The 24,193-nt window shown below is 46.1% G+C and overlaps 3 protein-coding genes and 1 non-coding gene across 6 annotated transcripts in view; 3 read left to right on the top strand and 1 right to left on the bottom strand.

Annotated features, from left to right (window-relative positions):
* CCDC9B (coiled-coil domain containing 9B) overlaps positions 1-17,162 on the top strand; it is a 46,189-nt gene extending 29,027 nt beyond the window's left edge. For all 3 annotated transcript variants that reach the window (XM_052695369.1, XM_052695367.1, XM_052695368.1), the window contains 3 exons: positions 8,397-8,454; positions 8,807-9,603; positions 15,024-17,162. In XM_052695369.1, the coding sequence (XP_052551329.1) occupies positions 8,397-8,454; positions 8,807-9,571 (823 nt within the window). In that variant the 3' untranslated portion in view covers positions 9,572-9,603; positions 15,024-17,162. The remainder of the gene's footprint in view (positions 1-8,396; positions 8,455-8,806; positions 9,604-15,023) is intronic.
* Positions 2,417-2,532, top strand: LOC128087452 (U5 spliceosomal RNA). Its single transcript, XR_008209865.1, has one exon. It is a non-coding gene; the product is annotated as a U5 spliceosomal RNA (small nuclear RNA).
* Positions 17,163-21,720: 4,558 nt separating the features above from the next.
* On the bottom strand, positions 21,721-22,641 carry INAFM2 (InaF motif containing 2). Its single transcript, XM_052695385.1, has one exon. The coding sequence runs from the start codon at positions 22,431-22,433 to the stop codon at positions 22,029-22,031; it is 405 nt and encodes a 134-aa protein (XP_052551345.1). The 5' UTR covers positions 22,434-22,641; the 3' UTR covers positions 21,721-22,028.
* Positions 22,642-22,834: 193 nt separating this feature from the next.
* Positions 22,835-24,193, top strand: part of PLCB2 (phospholipase C beta 2) — a 47,407-nt gene continuing 46,048 nt past the window's right edge. The window contains exon 1 of the mRNA XM_052695356.1: positions 22,835-23,352. The gene's annotated coding sequence lies outside the window, so the exon portion shown is untranslated. The remainder of the gene's footprint in view (positions 23,353-24,193) is intronic.

Below are 24,193 nucleotides of genomic sequence, written 5' to 3'. Positions count from 1 at the left end.
TGATTCTGAAAGAAACAGTCAGAGACCTACTGCTGCAGCTGGACTGTCACAAGTCGATGGGGCCAGATGAGATCCACCCGAGAGTGCTGAGGGAACTGGCGGAGGTGAGAGCCGAGCCGCTTTCCATCATCTGTCAACGCTCCTTGTTGACTGGTGAGGTCCCAGAAGACTGGAGGCTTGCCAACGTGACTCCCATTTTCAAGAAAGGTCGTAAGGAGGATCCGGGGAACTACAGGCCTGTTAGCCTGACCTCGGTGCCAGGGAAGGTTATAGAGCAGATTGTCTTGAGGGAGATCATGCGGCATGTGCGGGATGAGTGGGGGATCAGGCCTAGCCAGCATGGGTTCGTGAAGGGCAGGTCCTGTTTGACCAACCTGATCTCCTTCTATGACCTAGTGACCCATCTGGTGGATGAGGGAAAGGCTGTTGATGTGGTCTACTTAGACTTCAGCAAAGCCTTTGACACTGTCTCCCACAACATTCTCCTGCAAAAGCTGGCAGCCAAAGGCTTGGATGGATACACTCTTGGCTGGGTAAGGAGCTGGCTGGAGGGCCAGGCACAGAGAGTGATGGTGAATGGAGTCAAATCCAGCTGGCGACCGGTTGTGAGTGTTGTTCCCCAGGGGTCGGTGCTGGGGCCTGTCCTCTTCAATATCTTTATTGATGACCTCGATGTGGGCATCGAGTGCACCCTCAGTAAATTCGCAGATGACACCAAATTGGCTGGAAGTGTGGATCTGCCTGGGGGTAGCGAGGCCCTACAGAGGGATCTGGACAGGCTGGAGAGCTGGGCTGAAGCCAATGGGATGAGGTTCAACAAGGCCAAATGCCGGGTCCTGCACTTCAGCCACAAACAACCCCAGGCGACACTACAGGCTTGGGGCGGTGTGGCTGCAGGACTGCGTAGAGGAAATGGATCTGGGGGTATTGATTGATGGTCGGCTGAACGTGAGCCGACAGTGTGCCCAGGTGGCCAAGAAGGCCAATGGCATCCTGGCTTGCATCAGAAACAGTGTTGCAAGCAGGAGCAGAGAGGTGATTGTTCCCCTGTATTCAGCACTGGTGAGGCCGCACCTGGAGTACTGTGTCCAGTTTTGGGCCCCTCACTGCAAGAAAGACATTGAGGCCCTGGAATGTGTTCAAAGGAGGGCAACAAAGCTGGTGAGGGGTCTGGAACCCAGGGCTTATGAGGAGCGGCTGAAGGAGCTGATAATGTTCAGCCTGGAGAAGAGGAGGCTCAGGGGAGACCTCATTGCTCTCTATAACTTTCTGAAGGGAGGCTGTAGTGAGCTGGGGGTCGGCCTCTTCTCTCGTGTCATTAGTGATAGGACCAGAGGGAATGGCTTCAAGCTACGGCAGGGGAGATTCAGGCTGGACATGAGGAAGTATTACTTTTCAGAAAGGGTGGTCAGGCACTGGAATGGACTGCCCAGGGAGGTGGTGGAGTCACCGACCCTGGGTGTTCAAGGAAAGACTGGATGTTGTGTTGAGGGACATGGCTTAGTGGGAGCTATTGGGAATAGGTGAACGGTTGGACTGGATGATCTTTTAGTCTTTTCCAACCGTGGTGATTATATAATTCTATGATTCTATGATTCTATGACTTCACTCCATGGGGTTTGTGGCTTCTGTGGAGTGCATCTTCACAGTACTGACCCACTGCATCAGCTCTCTGCAGGGCTGCCTGCAGAGGCTAGAATTTCTCTGGGACCAGATTTCGGCACTGACATGTGCCCCAGGAGGTTTTTGAACACGTTATCTGACTTTCAGGCACCACTGATGTGGGGGAGTTGCCTTCAAAGATAGTCTCCAGCTGAACCAATAGTAATTAGGGTTGATAATGTGCTAGAGAAGTGACCTGTTCCTGCCAGTTGTGGGCAGCACACAGCAATGTAGTAATTTTCACTGAAGCAATTTCAGAATATTTGCAAAAGTGCATTTTTCAGGTTTGCCCACATACTCCCATGTGTCACTTCCCCTGCTGCTCTCTGTAATTAAATTCCAGTACAGTCTTCAGGTTCCCTGAGCCACACTATCTACTGGTTTAATAATAGGGATCGTCTTCACAGCACTGCCATGCCCTTTAGCAGGCAACACAAGGATGAGCTGCTGATTACATATCCCAAGTTTTATCTGGAACGCAAAACCATTCCAGTAGCTTTTCCTGTTAGTTCTTCAATCATTCAGGTCAGTTACGGCCACACAGTTAAACATAAAGTGCATAAACAGATATGTGTTTTATAGGCATAAAGCACAGCATTGCACAATAAATTAGCTGACTGGAGGTCATCTGCTATTTGCTGTTACGTGGCTCAAATTTGAAGTGCTAAGCAGGGTCTGTGCATGCAGGATTCTGCTGCCAGGGTAGTACACAGGTAGCTCTGAAAGTAATGCCTCTAATTTATTTCCATGGAAACTGTTCTGATTTTTGTTCAGATCGTATAAATCTTTCGCCTTTTACTAAAGATTTCTGTGGAGAGGAACAAGCACGAGTGTCGTGAAATTTTTTGAGGCTTCGCTTCGGCAGAAAAATTTTTTTTCCCCTCACTACAAGAAAGACATTGAGGCCCTGGAGCGTGTCCAGAGAAGGGCAACGAAACTGCTGAGGGGTCTGGAGCACAAGTCTTATGAGGAGAGGCTGAGGGAGCTGGGATTGTTTATCTGGAGAAGAGGAGGCTCAGGGGAGACCTCACTGCACTCTGCAACTTCCTGAAGGGAGGTTGTGGTGAAGAGGGATTTGGCCTCTTCTCCCAGGCAACGAGCAGGACACGGGGCAATGGCCACAAGTTGTATCAGAGGAGGTTTAGATTAGACATAAGGAAGAACTATTTCTCTCACAGGGTGGTCAGGCACTGGAATGGCTGCCCAGGGAGGTGGTGGAGTCGCCATCCCTGTCAGTGTCCAAGAGGCGTCTGGATGAGGAGCTACAAGATCTTATTTAGTTTGTGGTGGCAATGGTAATGAGAAGATTGTTGGACTAGATGATTTTACAGGTCGTTTCCAACCTTGTGATTCTATGATTCTATGATAAAACAGGCACAAAGAGCACAATAACACTATTTGGTAGAGCAAATTCTCAGCTACGAAACACTATTTTTCAATGCAGTCACCACCATTAGTTATGCATTTCACCAGTGATGAACAAGAGCCTGCAGCTCTTGTAAAAATTTGCACCATTGGAGGTGATCCACTATTTCACAGCTGCTATGAAAGCATAGTTGCTAGGAAAATGTTGCCCATGCAGTCTGTCTTTCATTGGTCTGAACAGATGAATATCAGAAGGTGCCAAATCTGACTATATGGTAGATGTGGTGTTTTGATTCCAGCTCATAATGGTGACACCATGTCTCATCATTGGTAATGATGTGATCCAGGAAACTATCATCTTCAGCCTCAAATTGGTTCAAGAGGTCCCAACAAACTTGCATGTGGTGTTCTCTCTGTTCTTGTACGAGCGCTTGTGGGGCTACGTCACCATCTTCATTTCCAATACACTGCAAACAACATTCAGCTTCCACACAGTTCCCTGGCCGTAATCTGGTTCAAATTCTACTGCTATACCACCAATATCTGCTTCTGACATCATGGGCAAACATAATAAAACAGGAGGCATTACTTTCAGATCAGCCCCTGGACTTTTGCAGCCTTCTGCCTTCCTAAGGCCCGTTAGACTTTTCAAAAATTAATTTAATTCTGATAAAATGATAAAGAGTAGTATCACCAACGTGCAAATAATGAGGTTAGGTTTGTTTGCAAGTTACATTCAGCTTCTCTCTGTTCTTCAGCTCCATTCTCAATAGCATTTGCTTTGAAAAGAAAGGCTGGTGAGCTCTTCTCAAACTCCCTTTACCCCAGCCACTGACTGCAGTACTAGGGAATTACAGCAGTTCCCAGAGGATGTGCAAGATGGGCATGGGCACCAAGATTCACTCTGTTGTTACTTTCTGTGAATACCCTACAGTACTTCCAACTGCAGGCTAAGCGTTGCTTTCATGCCCTGATTTCACACAGTTCTGCTCTGGTTGAGCATGCAAACCAATTAGGGCCAAAACAAACTCCTGTACCCCAAGAACTACCCTCAAGATTGAGTGTTGTTCTGAGGTTTGCTGCTGAAATTTGGTTATTTGTGACAAATGCTTAATAATTATTTCAGCTGCTGTGAACTTAACTGGATCAGTTGTTATCTATTGTCCCAGTGTATTCCAAGCTAATCAGAGCACACTAGCTTTTGCTTGGACTTTGGTCCATCTGTTCCTTCAAAATAAATGCAGTTCTAGTGCTCTGCCTTTTGCATTGATGAAGATTCATAGGGCAACTCATTGCTGCAGAGTCAATCGTGTCTCGGTTGTGGGAGACACGTTCAGCGCTCCACGGGCTGGAAGAAATCACACAAAACATTGTGATTTCCCTGCCAGAATTTGCTGGGAATGAGTTACACTTATTGATCACATTTTTGCTCATAAGAAGCAGAATATGAGGCAAGACCTCAGAAAATAGGATGGTGTTGGAAGAATATGGTGATAAGAGAAGCCTTGTGCATTTCCAGCGTTTAAAGTTTAATACTAATATGTGTTCTGCTCTGTGGATGTTTATTTGTACAGTTTGATGCATATAGCTGCTTAAATGTGCGCTGGAAGTACGTTAAATGAAAGAGCAGTGTGGATTTTGAGTGGCTTCAGTAGAATGGATGAGGAGTTTCTTGCTTCCCTTTTACAGGCAGAGCAGATAGATGGATCACATAATGATCAGCTCCCTCCTTGCAGGTCAGAGGACTACACTCAGGTCCTGCCTCTCATTCCATCTCAATCTCAGTCAGACTGGGGAAGGTTAGACCTCTGTCTTCATCTCCTCCTCTTCAGCAAAGGTTGGCTTACATCCCAAAGTATGCCTGGGTCAGAAGATGCTGACAGGTTTCCAGAAATTATAACAGGCTCTTGAGGTGTTTCTTTCTCCTTCTGTGCTGCGTTCTGAACACCACGCTCAGAAGGAATGCCTTGGCTAGCTGTCTTATAGCAGGAATTCAATATCATTGGGCTGGGATTTAACGTTTTATACAGACTGCTGCTGAGCCCCTGAGTGGCCAGCTTGGAGCGCTGTTTGATGACATCTCATTGAGATGCCCCTCATTGGCAGCTGTTGGGAGTTTCTTCCTATGGTGGTCTCTGCTTGCCTCTTCTGCTCCAGCGCTTGTGTAGGTCATCAAAGGCAGCCTGCCCTCTGCCAACAGCTAGGACAGATAACATCATTTCAAACTGTAGTGTTCTACATGGGTATCAACACTTTTAATTGCTTAATAGGAGTTTTAATTGTGTAATAGGACAGTATTATCCCCTTGCTTTCCTCAAACCACTGCTTTTAGCGTTTTTATGCAGTGCACCCAGCTGACAAAGTGTCTCTTGAGCCATGAAATTGCACAGCCTGTTTTTTCACAACAAATTGGACAAGTGTGGGTTTTCAATATATCTGTGCCCCTGGTGCAGAGCTGGGAGGCATTTTAGTGCATCTAACCACTGTAGGGTTGCTGGGTTTAGTTGAGATGTTATTCATACCCATTAAAAACTTTAAGTCCCCAAAATGGCTGGTGCTAGAATCCTGTGTAGATGCCTAAACTGTCTTGCTGGTGAAATTATAAAATCTTATGTACTGTTGTCTTCAAAGAGACTTTACTTTTTCTTTTTTCTTGCTTTGTTTGTTAGTCAAATAATTAATCGTACTCCTCCATGAACGTCATCCATTAGAAATTGGACTAGAAGGTTTCTTGATTGACTTTTTTCATTCTTGTTTGCTGTTTCAGTACTCCACATATATCAGCTACCAGGATGGAAAACCATGGTTCATTTAAAACTACAGAGGAGTATCTTAAATACTGCTGAGATGAGTAGGAACATGGAGTCATGCCCTAAAGTCCTTGTGTTCACCTGTGGACATTGGAAAAATAAGGAAGCCAAACATTTGTCTACTGCAGCATGGCCGCCTCCTTCAGCACTAATTGCTCCATCCTGCCTGAGTAACTTCAGAATAGCTTTTCTTCTGCCCACCCATCTCACCTCCTGGACTTTATTTTTCTTACCTCCTCTCCACTGCTGCTTCTGCGTCCTCTATTGATCTAGAAGAGGTCCTGTCTGTCCATGTAATCGTATCTTTGAAGCTGGAAGAGCATCCTTTGCTCTCCTACTTCTTTTTGGGAAACTTCTTTTTGGGAAAAGCCTCATTCCAGAAAGGCTCAAGGTGCCTTTGGGGTGATGAATATTCATTACCTTCGTTTGGATCTGCCCTTTATTGCTCACAGACTTTCCTCCCATTCAAGTCCAAGCAACCCAACAGCAGTGGTAAGATCCATTTGGAGCATTTTGTGGATGCCCTGTCCCTGGAGACATTCAAGGCTGGACAGGGCTCTGAACAGCCTGAACGAGCTGTAGGTGTCCCTGTTCAATGCAGGGGAGTTGGACTAGATTACCTTTAAAGGTCCCTTCCAAATGATTCTGTGACTTCCATCCTAAAACTGTAGTTGAGTTCCTGTATGACACCTGTCATGAATAAGGGAATGCACTGAGATGTTGCGTGTCAGTGATCAGTAACACTTTCTGGTACATTAGTGGTAATGATGGGGAAGAGGAAGACATCGAGCAGAAATGATTATTTCAGAATTGGTGTCTGGTTTGTTTTGGCTATATTTAGACCTGTGGTGGTAGCCTGTTCTGGACTGGTTCTGCAGGAGGCACAGCAGCTGAGGAGTCAGAGCAGAGTGAGGCAGAAACCCACAGTCAGCACATCATTCCTTTGTTTAGATATTTACCTGGGGAAAGTGGTCAGTAGGCTCACAAAACAGATGTTGAGTGCAGAGGGAACTGTCGATGAAGGCAGCACATGACAAAATGTAATGCTGTTGACTGTGTGTGATGGACTGCCTGCACAGCTTGACTTTTAGGTCACCACTGAAAATATATCAGCAGCTTCCAAGAGCAGAAAACCTTTGGCAGTTTGAGTCAGCACACCCAGTGACAAAGTCCTGTCTTGAGTTCTGGACAAGACCTCACTGGCTGTACTCTGTGTGCTGGGTCACAGCTGCCTCCAAGCCTTATCAGGCTGATCCAAGCTTATTAAAGTTACCATATCCATCTCTATACCCTTTAAAAGCCTTGAGGTGCTTGCAAATGCAACTCATTGCTGCCCAAGGGGCTTCACTAGCTACACAGACAGCATGGAGTAGTTCAGTGTGATTGCACAGCATTACCTGATGGTAATTCCCACACAGTTTTCACAAGGGCATGTGTGATCACTGTAAATGTGCACATTTGCCTCTGGAAGTGCCCGAATGCAGTCACCTCTGTGTACGTTGTCATTTTTTGGTCCAAGTTTGCCTGCTGAAGAGGCCAGTAAGTTTAGCATAATCTATCTAGAGAATTAAATCTCATACACCTTTGCACATGTGCTTTTCAGAGTATGTGGCAGAGAGAAATGTATACATATATACATTTAGATTGTGCGCTTGTGACTCAACTCACACATACGAGAGGTGCCCTGCCCAGTAACTCTGCATGGGCAAATTCACATCTACGTTTACCCAAGCAAACTCCAACAAGCAAAAGAAAACACTTCTCTGTGCAGCCTTTGGCTGAGCTGCTGCTCTCTTTGGCACAGGATGTTGTAGCTGCTGCAAATTTAGTATGGGGCCAAAATGCCCTTACACAAGCCTTTAGAAGAGACTGTACAGAACATGACTCAATATACAGATAGTGTCTCAGGCTCAGGAAATTGCATGTTTCTGGAAGTTGGGCACATTCTGGCGAGGGACTAAGTACATCTGCCCCCCTTTCAAACTCTACCCCAAGAATCTGCCAATGATGCTGAGAGAGCAAGAGGGCCTGAGTTAGCTGGGTTCAATCTGACTCTTATAGCCATTCTTGCAGTCTTACACGTCCTTACCTCCAATTTCTCCAGCTACTTCAATGAAATTTCATCCTGCACTTTCTGCCTCAGTGTCTGCCACTGAAGAAATCTGGAATGTGTGGGTACTGCCAGGGGAGCAGGATCAGGCTGTGGCAGATATCAACATAAACAGACTGTATATCTTGTTATTCTAATGACAACTGTCTGTTCTGGCAATTGGATTTTAAGTTTTCATTACATTTAGAATTATAACAGGCAGTTCATCAAGATTTAGTGGTCTTAGATGAGTGTCTCTGAACAGGCTGAATGCTTTGCAGGTGCCAGGAAAGGAACTGGACCAGATATGTTGACCACTTTTATCTCTTACTAGTTGAAGATGGGGCCCAGACAAGGAGTGGATAGTGTTAATAGAAATTCCTGCCCAGGCATCCAGCAGGAAAAACAGCTTTTTCATATGAGAACCTGAAAGCCTAAGTCTTGTCTTTTTTTTTTTTTTTTCTTAACAGATGGGATGCAAAAGAAGGTGAGGACACGTCTTTTCTGAAGGATGATCCTGACAGCCAGGTGAGCTCATCAGCTCAAGGGGGGCTGTCCAGTTTACTCAAAACATGCCATCAGGAAGGCTGTCAGCCAGTACAGAGAGGGGAGATCACTGTGCTGGGGTAAATATACCCCTCGACAGCACTCTCCGGGTGGCAGGATGTAGGATGTGAGACCGTTGACCCTCTGTCAGTATAACAACCCCCACTTAGTCTGCTTCACCTGCATCCTTTTGTTTCTCTTAATCTTCAGCAGATTTATTCTCATGTGTTGGGAACCATTATAGACAAGGAATACCATATACTGACATAGTTGAAATAAATATATCCTCCGATGTGTTTTTTGTTTGTTTGTTTGTTTGTTTGTTTGTTTAAAGAGGAACCTTGGTACAGACAAGCAGAAAAGCAAAGGTGAAGAGGTATTGGAAGAGAACTGCACAGCTGAGTTGGAGGAGAAGGTGAAACCGCCGAGCTTTCAAGAGCATGGGAGGAGAAGTGGGAAGGCCTGGCCTGCCCACAATGGGCAGAAAGAGGAAAGGAGAAGACTGAAAGGGCTCAGCAAGGAGGTCTCTGAAGCCAACACAGGTGACTTGGAGCCGAGGTCCAAGGCAAGTAAGGAACATATTGAGGAAGATGCCAACGGGAAGCCTGGCACTGCTGATATTCCCCAGGAGGAGAGCACAAATAGCAGTGCTTCACAAAGTGGCCTTCCAAGTGCTGTGCAAGCCACTAAGTGTAGCAGTGAGGAGACCTTGTTATTGCCCGTGGGAGCTGATTTAGATGGGGGTGGCTTAGAGAAAAAGACAGCTTCTGAATGGGAATCCACTGAGGACTCTTCAAACAGCCATGGAGGAAAGCTGGACACAGATGCAGGAGACAGACTGGATGCAGATCAAGGACAACTGGTGGGAAGAAGAGGGGAAGAAGTGGCCCAAAACACTGCCCTTGAGGGACAAACACTTGCTCTGAAAGGAGTTGAAGATGCTGAAGACACTAAACACACAGGAGAGCCTTTGTCCACAAAGAAAGACAATTCCAACGAGACTGTTGTTCCTGAGCAGGATATGGCAAAACTACAATCCAGGGAAGTGGACCAGCCTGAGGATGGCAAGGACAAGGACAGTGGGGACACTCTCAACTAGCAAATAATGCACCAGTTTGCCTGAGATGGAAGGTGAGTTCCTGATCCCACTCATCATTGTGTTTGTTATCCTCACAGCCACAGTTGTGACACTCACAGCCACAGTACAGGTTCACATCTCTGTTTTCCGTGGCCACAGAGGCAACATATCACATAGCTATTCAGAAGCATTCATTAACTGTGATATGGATCCCTCAGATAGTCTAAATCTGTGCATCACAAATACCTGCCTTGGTATGGATGCAAAAACAAGGGAAATTCAGACAGAAAAATTTGTACAGAAAACTGGGCTGCTGAGCCTGGCTGGTGACAAGCATGATTTAGGGCACAAACTGAAACTATTCCTGGAAAGGGATAATCTCAGAAAAGTGAGAATAAAAGCATGAATATATTTCTGTCTGTGATAATCACAACTAGAATAACTAGAGGTTAATGTGATCCTGTTCCCAAAACACATACCTACAGAGGCCCATCTTGTGAGCAGTAGCTCAAAAAAGCTTGACATTAGATGGGATTCTGCTATTGTAATTGCTCTGTGAATGTTAAAACTTGAATTATCTGGCAACAGTGATGTGTAAGGCAGGATGAGATGGTTCCTGTCACAAAAGCTTATGAACCAAGTAGAAAGGGGAAAAAACAGACCTGGTTACATAACAAAGCTCTGGGTTTTATTCAAGCAAAGAAATTTTTTCCAGAAAGGCAAATCTAGAACAGCCAAAACAAAAGGTAGAAATTAGAGAGAAGGGACAAAGAAGGAGAGCAGGGAGTCTTTGGCAATTACCTTTGTCAAAAACATTTTTCCCAGGCAGTGTCACAGATCAGGGTGTCATACCTACATGTGCCACATTAACCCAATCAGTCGGGATCTGATCCTGCCACCAGGTGAGGCCGTATCTCAGTACCCTGTAAGAAGAGAGGCAGCAGCAATATTCCTAAGTGGGCACTCCAGGCAATCAGCTGTCCAAACTGCCCACCAAATTCCTTTCCCTCGTTTCAGCAGGCTGTTCGTCAGACCCCTAACCAGCAGCTTGTCAGGTGGTTTGGTTTAATATTCATCCCAGAGACACAAAGAGGCTTAGAGATGAAATGGTTAAACCGCTAACAAGAAGACTTTCCCTGCAATCCAGTTCTATACAAAGGCACGGAGAAGCTCAAGCACTGCAGCTATTTAGAAAAGACAGAACACTATGAAGTAGCAGGAACTAAAACTCTTCCGTACTGGAACTAAAACTCTTTTAAGTGAGGAAAATTAATTCCAGCAGTATTTAAGAGAAAGTTGAGACCTGGATGCATGTAGTACATGGACTTCACTGCCCAGACTGTGCATCTCCAATCTACCAGAAACCCAGAATTAGAGGAAGGAGGAATTAAAATTATCCTGAGTGATAAAAGTAGTCATTAATTAGACACCAGCTAAGAGAGGGAACAATAAATCAGAACAATCCATTTTCATCTCATCAATGCAGTGGAGATTCCTATGGATTCATAATGGGCCCTCACTTCAGCACAATTCTTTACTCTATCACTCTTCTGTTAAGTTATTAAGGCAGGCTTAATTATAAACACAGCCTTATATCTTGGAGAAGAGTTGGAGGTGACTTAAGCTGGTGTTTGTACTTAAGCACTCCTGCATCCATTTGGCTAAGCTGGAACCTGAGATCAAGATTGCTCTCTGAAATTATTTACTGCTTGGAAAACACCAAGCATAGCGATGCCAGGGGATCAGTCCCACTGTACTGAGAATCCTGAAGGCAAATGTGGTGTGAGGGGACTGCAAGGTGGCAGTGGGCAGCAGATGGTGTGTGCAGTACTCATAGGAACAAAGATCACAGCCTCATAGAGACTGCTGAAGGGGTCACTCACTTATGGAAGGACTTTCTCACAAGAGGACACCTGTGGAGGTGCCAGGATGAGCCAGTGCAGCGATTTCTATGACCCCATCTCAGAAACAGGTTTCTCTTTTTCATTTTTTTTTTCCCCATTACATCAACAGCATTCAGGGAATGAGAGAGTGAGCACAGCTTGGTTGTGTGTTTTTAGTGATGTTCTGGGGCATTGCTGTCACCTACTCAATACTGAAGTCACCACAAAGCAATCTGACCTCTCCTTTTGCACCAGTGACAGCCCATTATCAGGGCTGGCTTCCCCAAAAAGATCATGTGCAGACAGGGTGAGTTATGCCAGGAAGACAGAGGGCCTGTCTTTCATTCTCTGCTCTATGTGTCCAATTTGCCAGGAACACCTCTCAGCAAGGGGATAAAGAAAAAAAAGACCTGGATTTCCCTAGCACCAGCTCAGCACAACTAGGACAATTCATCTCTTTGGACTGACAGCAGGGCTTCTAGGAGCAACAAAACAGCAACAATGACAACAGCAACCAGAAGAGCAAAAGCTCATTTGGCTCAAGTCGGTTATGTTGTCAGTGTGTTTGAAGCAAAAAGGTCTCATGTCTATTCCTGCTGTTGCTTTGAAGTTCCCAAATCAACATGACAGGCTGCATAATGACATAGATGGCAGTCATAAATAACTGTGGACTGGTAACAACCATTAACCTTCTCCCCTGGCTTCTTTTGCGTCGTACAGCAGATTAGTTTCAGACCACATTATGTATAAAATGCTGCAAAGCCCTACCTTGTTTTCATATAATTCTCCCAAAAGTGTTATCTCACAGCAGTTTTTTGGAACCAGATTCCTTAGGCTTGCAAAGCAGAGAATGTTAATGTTATGTTTTGAAGTACTGGTCATTCAGTTTTGATACAGTGCAATTTTTGCAAAAATCAGCCTAGAAATCGATGGGGTGATTTTCCAAAATAAAAAAAAAAACTATCAACTCCCAAAGGGATGTAAAAATATCAATTCCATTATGAAAGTCCCACACACAAAACAGTTCTGTAGCAGGCCATTGCACCTGACGTCAGGGAGATGTCCCCTGTTCCAGGATCCCACCTATCCCAAAGCACAGCAGTTATCTGTAGCAGTGGATTACTCAGCAGCTGCTGCTAACTCAAGCATTTCTGCAGAGCAGTAGCTCCTTGCAGCAGACACTATGTGAATTTTACAGCTTCCACTGCTAATGTCTATTTATGGCACTGAAAATCTCCTGCACCTTCAAACCAGTTGGAGATGCTGTGCAGTGAGCGTGGCAGGGCTTTCATCATTTGCTTCAAATAACAAGGAATAAATATTTACCCAAAGTGAAGGACTGGAATCCCTGGAGAATGTCCAACAAGTCCCAGAGAAGTAAACGATACACAAAAACCACAGAAGCTTTTTCCCTGAATTCTCTTGAGAAAATTAATCTTAACATCTTTAGAGAAAATGCAGCTGGGGGTACGTTTCCAGAGCAGCTCCAGGGATCTGACCTTGCAGCTCCAGCTGACGTCAGCAGGAGTGGGGCAGGCAGGGCCTGTGTGCTGCAGGATGGGGAGGGCGGACGGGGTCAGCTGTCTGATGTAAACCAGTGCTAAAGGTTGGTGCAGGAAGCAGGACAAGCAGAAGCTAACACTTCTCGCTGCAGCTCCAGGGCTACAAAGAACATACCTCTTCCCCCAAGGTCCAAGAGTTGAGAAGATACTGCTGCTGTCTCAGATGTTGGTCTGGAATTAGCCAGGCACAGATCTCAAGGGGTTAGCTTGGAGAGCACTGGTCCCTCTGGTCCTTCTGTGCAACCCAACATCACCCTCTGGTTCAACCCAACATCATATTGTGACTTGTGGAGAGAAGAAACTACTAGAAGCTGTTAATGCATTGAGAGGCACGGACCTAGTCATTTGGTACACCTTTGCTTCCTTACGGCTACTTACTGAGCACATCAAGGCTGAACTTAACCAGGGGCTTTGGCAGGCAGGCTGTTGCCATTCTAAGCACTGAACACAGAGCTGCTTGCCCTGCTTTGCAGCCTGCAGCTGCTGCTGGTATGGCAGAGTTGACAGAAGGGAGCATGCGCCCATACCTCAGACGCCTGTGTTAACCTTCCTAACACAGACCCCAGACAAAAAGGAGGCAGAAATCAGTGCATCACATTGTGATCTGCATTTTATTTTCCACCAGCTCTGTGCTCAGAGGGAACACATAGAATGCAGAAAGTGATGGTAGTTTAAACCACTCCAGCAGGATCCTCCACCAAAGTCTGCCTTCTCACATTTCAGCTCACCAAGGGTAGCAGTGATAACTATTCAACCAGTGACAAATATAGACAGCGACCCACAGATTTGGCACTGCATCCTCTTGTTGCTGATGGCAGAACTAAAGGCAGCACACAGCCGCACTGCTCTCCTGAGTCCCAGACAGAAACACCAACCGAGGGCCAAGCTCCAGCAGCCTGTGAGTTATGGAAAAGAGGACACAGCAAAGAGGAGAGAAACGCTAATCACTATTTCTAATTACTAAAAGCAATGACTCTAAAGCCCACCAGTGTCTCAGATGCAAAGACTTGCTCATGCACAGAAAGGTGTCTGTACTGAAAGGATAATACTGCACAAGAGGAAAGAGAACCGTCTAACTGCAGGAAAGAGTGCAGGGGTGACAGTGAGATTTTTGGAACCATTAACAATCATATAGATTAACAATAAACAGAGCTAGCTCTGGGGTCATTTCAGGCTTGTAAAACAGATTATAAAAATGTCTACAGCTGCAGCCTTATTCTTCCTTCAGCATCAATTATTTTAGTACCTTGGATATGACTTCTGTGTAGTTCCATATTGGATCTCTGTCATTAGATAATTCCTTTGAATCTTCCCTTTTTATGGGAGCCAAGCTGCCAAACCTATGCTTCCTTCACAATATTTCATCTGTTTTTGCTTTTATGTTCCTTCTCTGTCCTTTCTTATGAGCTTCAGGTGTTGAAATCTGCACCAGCTAGAGGCGGAACTGTGAATTTCAACGTGGATGCAGAAAAAATGCCAACTCAGCAATTCTGAGCAGCACTCAAGCATCTGGCAACTAGAGGGGGAAAAAAAAAAGAGTATGCCTTTCCTAAATGAAAATCAGTGTATTTAGATCTGGAGGCAGAACAGCAATTTCAACTCACAGGCTAGTGTTTTCATTGGAGAAAAGCTAATACAACTCCAAGCCACAGATAGAGGGATGCAGAATCCTACACCAAATCAGACCTTCCTCTTGTTGCTCCAGGTGCTGTACAGGCAAAAAGAAAATCACACATAGATTACTGTTCTTAAGCTGAAAGGGAAACAGTCTTACCTAGCCCAGAGGAGGACTGCAAGAACATTTCATGCAGTCTCACATATCTGGTTCCTCCCCTGGGCTGCAGTGCTCCCCAGATGCTCCCATCAGATCTGGTAGGTAGGTGCCTGGGTTATGCCATGCTGGTACCCACAGCAGCTGCAACCACACAGGAAGGTCAGACTGAAACTCAGCAGGCACTTCAAATTTAATGCTTAGCAGTTCCCTGAAGGCTGATAATTCTGTTACTGTGTCTGTTCTTGTTTTGCCAGGACAACATGCTGAAGGTGGTGGATGAGAAGAGGAGCACAACATTAGCCTCACTCTTTGATCTTCTATGAAATCAACTTTCAGCACCTTCCCTGCGCCCTTCATCACTTCCAGCTCAGCCCTTGCTCTCCATATGTCAAAGGGCAGGGAAGGCTACCCACACTCCCCACAAGAAAAACACCATCACTTTTCTTTTGTATTTGTTTTGCCTATATTGCAGCTGTGTGGCAAGCCAATGAAACATCTACTGTATGCACTTTATTTTATTTAATAACTAATTCTGTTTAAAGTTAAGATTTTTCCTTCTGGGCAGCCTACCCACTTCCTCCCCCAGAGGCTGTCAGGGAAGCGCATGTGCACAGGCTGCTGGGCTCTCCAGAGCAGACAAGTGACAAAGCAGAACACTAGGAGACAGCACGAGAGGCTGTGCCGAAACTCAGTAGGCGGGTGAAGCAGGGCAGCTCTTGTAATAGAGATTTGTATGTAGTTGAAGTGGTGGTGGGCATGTACAGTAGTTGCATGGGTCACAGGCACAAAGGCGACAGAGCATTCTTGGGATACACTGTTGAGCACGGGTGCTTTTGACAAGCGCATGCCAGCTATGGCATCTCATCCTTTCAGAGGCCACTCTACTCCTCCAGCTAGATAAGGTAGGGCAGAAACATCACAACACTCTCAGACATAGGGTTTGGATTTTGGTTCATACTGTATGGAGCCAGGAGTTGGATCCCCATGGATCCCTTCCAACTTGGGTTGTTTGATGGTTCTATGTCAGGATAGCAGAGTTTTCTCTGCGTTTCACAGCTATGAAAGGTAGCTGCTACACTGATAAGGTGAAGCTTGGCAACTACTGCTACCTAAGACCAAGAAGTACAAAAGCTGCAGTGACTGGGGATGCACCTTTGTGTCAAGTGTGACAAGGAGTAGAGCAGCACAAATGCAATACTCTTCCCTCTTTAACAGCAAGGAAGGAGCTGGCAGCAAGAAGCATAGCCAAACTGGAGTTGCAAGTCAGAGCTTCCTGTCAAATGCCAGCCTTCATGGTTGTCCTTTCAAAGCCTTGGGCCTGAACAAGAAGGTAACTGCTCCCTTGGAAGCTACCAAGCATAATTTTTGAGCAAACCTTAAAAGATACCTTTCAGATTAAGAAATTGGTTGAGCATTACAAGCACAAATGAGCAAAAACCCCAGTTTGGATTCCCAAGCAACTGTAAGGCTCACAGCAAACAGCAACTACCAAAATACGGCTACTTATTAAGGAGCAGGCAGAAAGCAGGCACAAGTGCTTAGATTTCTAAGTGACAGAGAAGCAAGGATATCACCCTCCCTTCACTGCCCTAAAACCTGAAGCAGTTTCAGGAGTCAATTGCAGACACGTACGCGTGAGATTTACTGGATTTCATTGCAAGCTGCATTTGCTAGCCAAAATGGCAGGCTGTTTTGATGATAAGGTTGGTATATGTGGTGGACTGAAATACTGTATGCTGTTCTAATAAACTAGTATTTGCACATATAAACATTTTGCTTTTCCGCATCTGTAGCACCTAAGTCATGAAGGACAAGCCTGGGAACTTCTATGTGCCAAATTCAGGACAACGTATTGGCTTCAGACCAGGCATTAGCAAGAAACAGAGCATGCTGCTTTCACGCTTTATGTAGAAACATCTTTGCCTCACCAAAGCCTGGGCTGGGTTTATTTGGGAACAGATAGACAAAAGACAGATTATAAAACTACTCCAGGTCCTGGAAATTCTCCATCACTTAAAGACTCATACTCCACAACCAACCTAAAGTCCTTTTTCAAAGAAAAAAAAAATAAATCAAAGAGCCCTGCCCTCCATCCTCCTTTACACTCCCAGCTCCATGAAAATCCAACAAATCTTGCACTTAATGATGCCTAGGAAGGATCAAGCTCTGTACACTGTACTGTGCAGATGGTGCCTGTCCTCAGTGTAATTTCTTCCTGCTTATGAAAACCTGCTTGAATGCATTTTGGTTGGTGCCCAGATTGCAGCTCTTCAGAAAAATTGGAAAAAATCATGGCTAGCTATTTCTTCTTTACAGTGAGAGAAAAGACTGAACAGATGAAAAGCTGATGTAGAGGGGTTATTTATATTAAATAAAAGTTATGAGAAGTCTCAGTTTTGTAGCGTTTCTCAGCACTTCTCTACACAGAATTGGTACCACCTACTTCTCCAAGAGAGAGCTCCAATGTGGACCACTCAGCCTTAGACAAGGACCCCCCTCCTGGGCTGGCTGTGTTAACTCACCCAAAGGCTCACTGCAGCCATGCAGCAAAACACAAAGCTCAGTCATCCATAGAAGCATCAAAGCTACCTCATCACAATGTCACCTTTCTTGCAAGCAAAGGTGATGGCAGCTTGGAGAGTGCAAATTAAGCTGTCTGTACAGGCACCTGTTCTCTCCCCAACAGTGGTTGGTAGCTCAGGGATTTTGCTCAAGATATTCTTAACTATTTCATGCAACAGGAAAGCAGAAGCAGCCATCAGGCAGAAGACACCTTTTCTTTTCAAGCCAAAGGAACAGCTTGCCACTGCTTCCAGTTGGCAAAATTCTACTATCAGTTTCAACACAATTCTGTAGTCAAACTGAATACTAAAATGGATTACAGACCAGTGAATCAATTCTCAATTTCAAAGAGATCAAGAAACTCAACCTAAGGGCAAAAATACACCTGGATAAGGTTGGAAATACTTCAGCCTCCAGAGCTTCACAATCCAAGTGCTGAAGGAAGCAAAACTAGATAATCTCGACAGCTCACTGTTCCCCGCCTCAACAAGACTAATGCTGTAGCTGAAGGGTACCACTCAGATTTCTAAGAACAAGCAAAGCTCTGTACAGAGACTAAAAGTATAGAAATAACAGAAATATTCACCAGTTTTCCACACAATTCCCCTCTGCATCAACTGGTTGCAAAAGGCGTAAGTGCCTGAAGCTAAACTGGCACTTAGCGAGAAATTCTTATAATTTAAAGTGTGTAATCATGCTTTTTTTAGTTATGTGGAAAGCTTGAAGTCAGTTAGAGGCACAGAGCAGTGTACAGCACTGCTGTGAAGTTAAAACACTGCCTGCTGCCTTCCCTTTGAAGGGCTGTACAATGGCTCAGCCCGCTCACAGGTTTGCACTCACGGTCACTGGCAGGCAAAGTCTGCAGCCGTTCCCTGAGCACAGCAGTGCAGCAGCTGACCAGAAATGAGGTGCTCCCAAAGCTCACTGCCTCTCTGAAGACAGAGACTATCCTGAAGTCAAACTTCACATCCTTTGCTTTAATCCAGCGCTGATGTGGCTGTTTCTTTTATCATTCTCTACTCCATAACACACACACACACACACACACACACACACACACACACACACTTATATATATAACACATCCCAGTGGCCCAGCGAGATTAATTTTGGCTTCCCTGAAGGAGATCCACAATGCTCAGAAGCAGCCATTGATTGCGTTATCAACACTACACTGCAGGATTGCTTTTCAGCCTCACCAATCAAATTAAGCCGAAATCTGGAATAAAAGTACAACACCTTTCTTCTCAGAATTACAGCTCGGTCCTAAAAGTCAGGGAATAAGAAAATACTCTTTACACGAGATGAGGCCAAGAGAGAAGATACGCATGTGCGAAACAGGTATCTTTAATCATATGAAAATGTGAGCCAGCTGCTGGAGCGCATTACACGCCCCAATAATTTTTTTTCCAGCTATTTCCCTTCCTTCTGGTCATATAAGTGCACTCTCCTAGAACAAATTGTGCTCAGCAGGACAAGACCAGTGCGTACAGAGGGCAAATGCATTAAGTCAGTCAGGTTCCTTCCTCACTCGTGAGACCCTTCTCAGTCAAAAAGGAAAAGCAGAACATGGTCTGGTCTTCACCTCCATTCTCTTAAGCAATTACTGTGACAAGGAATTAGAAAATTTAAGCTACCATGTTATTTACTTTCTCCTGACACTTGACAATGATGCATTCTGACACTCCAGTACATAAGTGTGCTGCACTTGAAGCACAAATATGCAGGGATTTCTGCACCACAAACTCTTCTAAAGGCTCTTAGAGATCAAAAAGTCTGGAATCTGGGCCCAAAATAAGGAGGCTTGGATTGCTGCAGGGAAGATGGCATTCCAGAATCAGTAGCACATTTTATCCATAGAAAGCTCAAGTGGGGAAAAAAAAAAAAAAAAGCGCACAGATATCACTATTCCAGATATATTCTTAGAGCCATCATGCTTTCACATGACTGTCACACAGCTGTTAACATCCTCAGATCGCTCCAGCAAACAACTGCAGATTCAACACTTCACTCGTCTTTAACTTTTATCTCCATCCAAACTTTCAGGCAGCTCTCTCCACACACTGGAAACAGACAGTTCTGCAGGACTGCATGTGTGTCAAGGGACTGATCTCAGCAGCAATTCCAAGGATATAGCATGACAAATCACAGCGTTGGTGATTCCTATCTAGGAAATAGCACAAAAGCCTGTCCCTTCTCTCACCTGATACAATTACACTGGCTAGAGTAACGATTCCATACCTCCTGAAGTGATCCTCCTCTAACAGGAGCAAGAAGGGAAAGATTGATACAGTGCAGTCTTCAGTTTGTTAGCAGTTGATAACTGCACTACTCTGGGGCACTAGAAATACACATTCAAGACACAGACAATTGTTTCAGTGCAAAGACAGCAAAACAATGCAAAAATTCACAGTCCAGAATGACAATCCAAGCTATTACCTCTTACAGCCAAACTACCTTCCCCAAACATCCCTAGTGCTCCTCGTTATTAAAAGTTAACATTCGCATGCACCATTATCCTGAAGATCCTTTGCCACTAACACCATGCACAGGTGAGAAGCTTTAAGTTGTTACAGCTCCTGAACACAAGGCATCTCTCCCCTGATACATGGCTGGTTGGAAGAGGGCCATGCAGCCCATTTAATTCAATTCCCCTCCTTTTCCATCTGCCCTGAACAGCCATGCCCTATAAGTCTTCTGAGAGCAATTGTATTTAAAGTGAAAAAATGCCAGGAGTCCACACACATCCAGTGTGCTTGGGATGTACTGTTCCAAGCCAGCACAGGCCTGCCAGCTCTGAGCTGCAGGCCAGTACCAGAGCAATCCCAGCCTCTGTATCATTCTGCCCAGCTTTTATTTATCTTTAAAGATGGTTTTAAAAATTAAACATGAGCTCTGTTCCAGAGACACCTCCCAACTACTACTGCATTAAGTACCAGAGCCAAAAAACAGATTCAATTGGCACCAAGAAAAAAAAGAAAAAAGAGCATGCTGTTTTTGCTTTGCCCTTTCCTCCCTTTGGAAGCTCTTCCTTCTACAACCAGATATGTATACCAAAATCAGCATAGAGCAGCAGCAGCATCCAAAGCTCCTGCACGCACACAGCAGCCCTGCAAACAAAACAGGTACTGATGTGCTGCAGGCACAAGGGAACAAAGTCACCCATTGCACACAGGACTAAACCCAGCATGGACAAAGCTGCAGAGCAGCAGGATGCCATCAGTCACTACAGCAAATAAAGAGGAAGAGCTCAGATGCAGCCCTGAAGGTAACAGTGTAGCCACCTGATCCAGCAGCAGCTTCAGGCTTTCCACTCCTTTGCCTCTTCTTGCTTTCTCACACCTGTCCTACAGCAAGATGGCAACTTTACAGGCACATTTTTGTTTGAGATGACTAAGCATGATCTTTTCCCTTTCCACCAGCTTGCCTTCTTCTCTTGCACAGTAGCAACATAAAGCCTTCTCTGCTGGAGAGGAAAACTAGAAAAAGGTGAAAGATCACATCCAAACCATTCCATCCTTTTGCCCATTTCCTTCTGGAAACCCTCTGCACACGCTCCTCTGCCTTCAGCACACGCTCAAGTGGAAGCATCCAGCCAAAGCAGGCCTTTGCTCAAAAGCACATCAATTTCAGTATGAAACAGCTATTTCCCCACCACCTCAACTTCAGAATAGGAAAAAAAAAAAAAAAGCGCCGTGGATTTGACATGTGGCACATATGACCAATGTGATTCATACATGTCATCAGAGCACCTTTCCCATCCCCAGCAATGTCAGTTCCAAGCATCACTTTACAGTGACACCATACAGCCTCACCGTTATGCCATACAACTGAAAGCACAGGCATGACATAGGCACACAGCTTCCCAGTGGGCAGCCCAAAGATCTGAGTGACAGCTACCACCTTACAGCCATGCCACCTGCCCAGACCTCAGCTCAGCACCGACAGCAGGAGATGGGGCGCACACAGTCTCATTTATAGGGACCAACAAGAAATGAATGAAAATCACAATACATCATAGAATGGCCTGAATTGTAAATGACCACAATGCTCATCTAGTTTCAACTCCCTTGCTGTGTGCAGGGTCACCAACCACCAGACCAGGCTGCCCAGAGCCACATCCAGCCCAGCCTTGAATGCCCGCAGGGATGGGGCATCCACAGCCTCCTTGGGCAACCTGTTCGAGCACCTCACCACCCTCTGTGTGAAAAACTTCCTCCTAACATCTAACCTAAACCTCCCCTGCCTCAGTTTAAAACCATTCCCCCTTGTCCTGTCACTATCCACCCTCATTAACAGCCGTTCACAGAGCAAAGAAATCAGTTCCGTACTCAGAACTCTTCCAGCCCCCCATCCCATTGCAAAGAGAACGTACCGTATGACAGAGGCTTTTATACTGGGAAAATATTTTAATATAGTAAACAAGTCAATTTACCTCTCACATGGTTTAAATAAGTTTACGCTCATGGCTAAACAAAATTCGGGACTTAAACAACGGGTTGCAGCCTACGGATCGGCATAGCTCCCAGGCAGTCCCGCACACCGAGCTCCTCGGATGGGCACAGTCCGGCCACGGTTCGGGGGCGAAGCAGGAGAAGAACGAAGCCACGGAAGCCCATAGCGACGAGAGTCCACAGCGCCGTCAAAACAGCCCGTCCCTCCGCTCAGCGTCCGGCGCTGCCCCCGGGCCTCCACCCTCACGGCGCACTGCGGCCCTCCCCGGCCCCGCGCGGCGCTGGAAGCTCCGTGCCGCCCGTCCCGGCCGGGCTCCCCCTGGGCGGCGGCGGCGCCGTGGGGCCGTGGGGCGGCGGGGCGGCGGAGCGCGGCGGCGGAGCGCTGCGGGGCTGCGAGGAGGAGTTGGCGGAGGGGCCGAGAAGCGACGGAGGAGAAGCCGAGGAGCCGCCGCCTCCGCGCACCGGCTGCCAGATGAGGCTGTAGTAGACGGCGAGGACGATGGCGGCCAGCGAGACGGAGAGCACGTAGGCCAGCACGGTGGCCAGGCGCACCCACTTCTTGTTGGTCTTGGCCGCCATGCGAGCCTTCTTGTCCCCGGTGTAAGTGGCGGGCTTGCCCCGCTCCGCCCCGGCCTCCTTCTCCTTCATGGGGGCCCGGCCCTTGGCCCGCTGCTCCACCGACCCCTCCGTGGTGGCGGGGGCTGCGCGCCGCCGCTCCCCTCAGGACATGCCGCCGCTGCCGGTGCTGCAGCCTCCAGCCGCTACCCGCGCCGCTCCGCCGCGGGGCGGCCTCTGAGCGCCGGCACCGCCCGGGCGCGGTGCGGGGAGGAGGGGGCTGCGCCTGCGCGCTCGGCCGCGTGTCCGTGAGGAAGGGGCGCGCGCCCCTGCCCAAGATGGCGGCTGCGCGCCTTCGTGAGCGCCGTGGGGCTCTGAGGCGGTTTTTGAGGCAGAGAAGAGTCTCGGCAGACCTTTTTGGTCTCTACTGCTGTGTGACAAGGAGACTGTGGCGAGACCTCTGTGGGGTCGGCCTCTTCTCCTGAGTATAGTGATAGGGAGAGAGGCAGTGGCCTCAAGTTGCACCAGAGGAGGTTCAGGTTGGATATTAGGAATGATTTCTTCCAAGAAAAAGCAGTCTTTCTGCCCCGGGGGTAGTGGAGTAACCATCCCTGGAGGTGTTCAAGGGCTCTCTTTTTCTTCTTTACAGTGTGAGATATTTACTTTGGGGAAGGTTGTAATCGAGCCTTTCATCATCACTGTGTTTACTTCCCATGAATCTTAAGGCAGTCAGATGCATTGTACGTGAAAGCCTTGTTAACAAGGAGATGCAGTTCCGAAAGAGGCCAATGGCAGAAGAAATGGCTGTTAAACAGAAGGACCTGTGAGGAAGTGAGTGATTGCGTTTTCATTCTACTGTAGCATTTCATTTTTCCCTTTTATAGCAAGGTGGATTGGGAGAGAAGGGGAAGACCTCCATGCTTTATAATGTGGTACTTGCAGCTTAGAGGAATGCTGCTGGATGAAGGAAGAAGGTGGACTAATTTGAACACAATCACCATTTTTGGCACTGGTAAGAGTAGCAGTGATTTCTCTGCCTGTTCTGGGGTTGTGGACCTTTGTGAAAACATAGTAGCGTGTGAAAGAATTGCATCTGGTAGCCTGATAAGGTATGCAGGAATCACACTTTAACATGCTCCTCTTTCTGTTCCTGATAAAAGGCATTCTAGAAGCTATGAAGCAAAATGCTTTTTTTTTTTTTTTTTTTTTTTTTAAACATATAGCAGGAGGTAACACTTCTTACAGCTAGCACTTTTTATTGGTTTACAATAAAATACATACATTTATTGCAATGTTTAACATTAAACCTTTATTAAACTGCAGCTAACGGTATGCTCCACCTCCCTGAAGTGTTTAATTTTCATGAAATGGAACTGTCACCCAGAGTATCTAGAAAACATTCTTTATGTGGGTATCATAACTCTTCTACAGGCCCCTTGTATTTCTTGTACTGATTAATTACACCTGGATGTATTCCTCTGGTTGAAAACAAATTTCATACACCTGAATAACATGAGCTGATGGCATCCTGCTGACACCACTTTCCTGAGCCATGAAAATCCATTTTGTTGTGTTCTGTAGATTTTATAAATACATATGTATATGTCTGGCTATGTATGATTGAACATGACTTATGTTGCCTCTTAGATTTTCAGCTTGTACTTAATCTAACCTCTAAACTGCTTGTCTGTGCTCTCATTCTTGCTGGCAGTTTCTGCTATGGAGTGCTGCAGACAGTTCCTTTACAGTGCAGAGCTGTTCTGTGTTCGTTCACAGCTCTTTCTCAATTGATCTGCATATAAATCAGTTCATTCCAAACCCTTTGGCTGGCTTTGATCTCCTCTGGTGTTGCC

This window comes from Tympanuchus pallidicinctus, unplaced genomic scaffold, assembly GCF_026119805.1.
Source record: "Tympanuchus pallidicinctus isolate F22 unplaced genomic scaffold, pur_lepc_1.0 scaffold3, whole genome shotgun sequence".
NCBI lineage: Eukaryota > Metazoa > Chordata > Aves > Galliformes > Phasianidae > Tympanuchus > Tympanuchus pallidicinctus.
This window is presented reverse-complemented; position numbering and strand designations above follow the sequence as displayed.

Bases quoted from the DNA above. Each gene is read 5' to 3' on its own strand.
- INAFM2 (XM_052695385.1), bottom strand. From the start codon at position 22,433: ATGAAGGAGAAGGAGGCCGGGGCGGAGCGGGGCAAGCCCGCCACTTAC.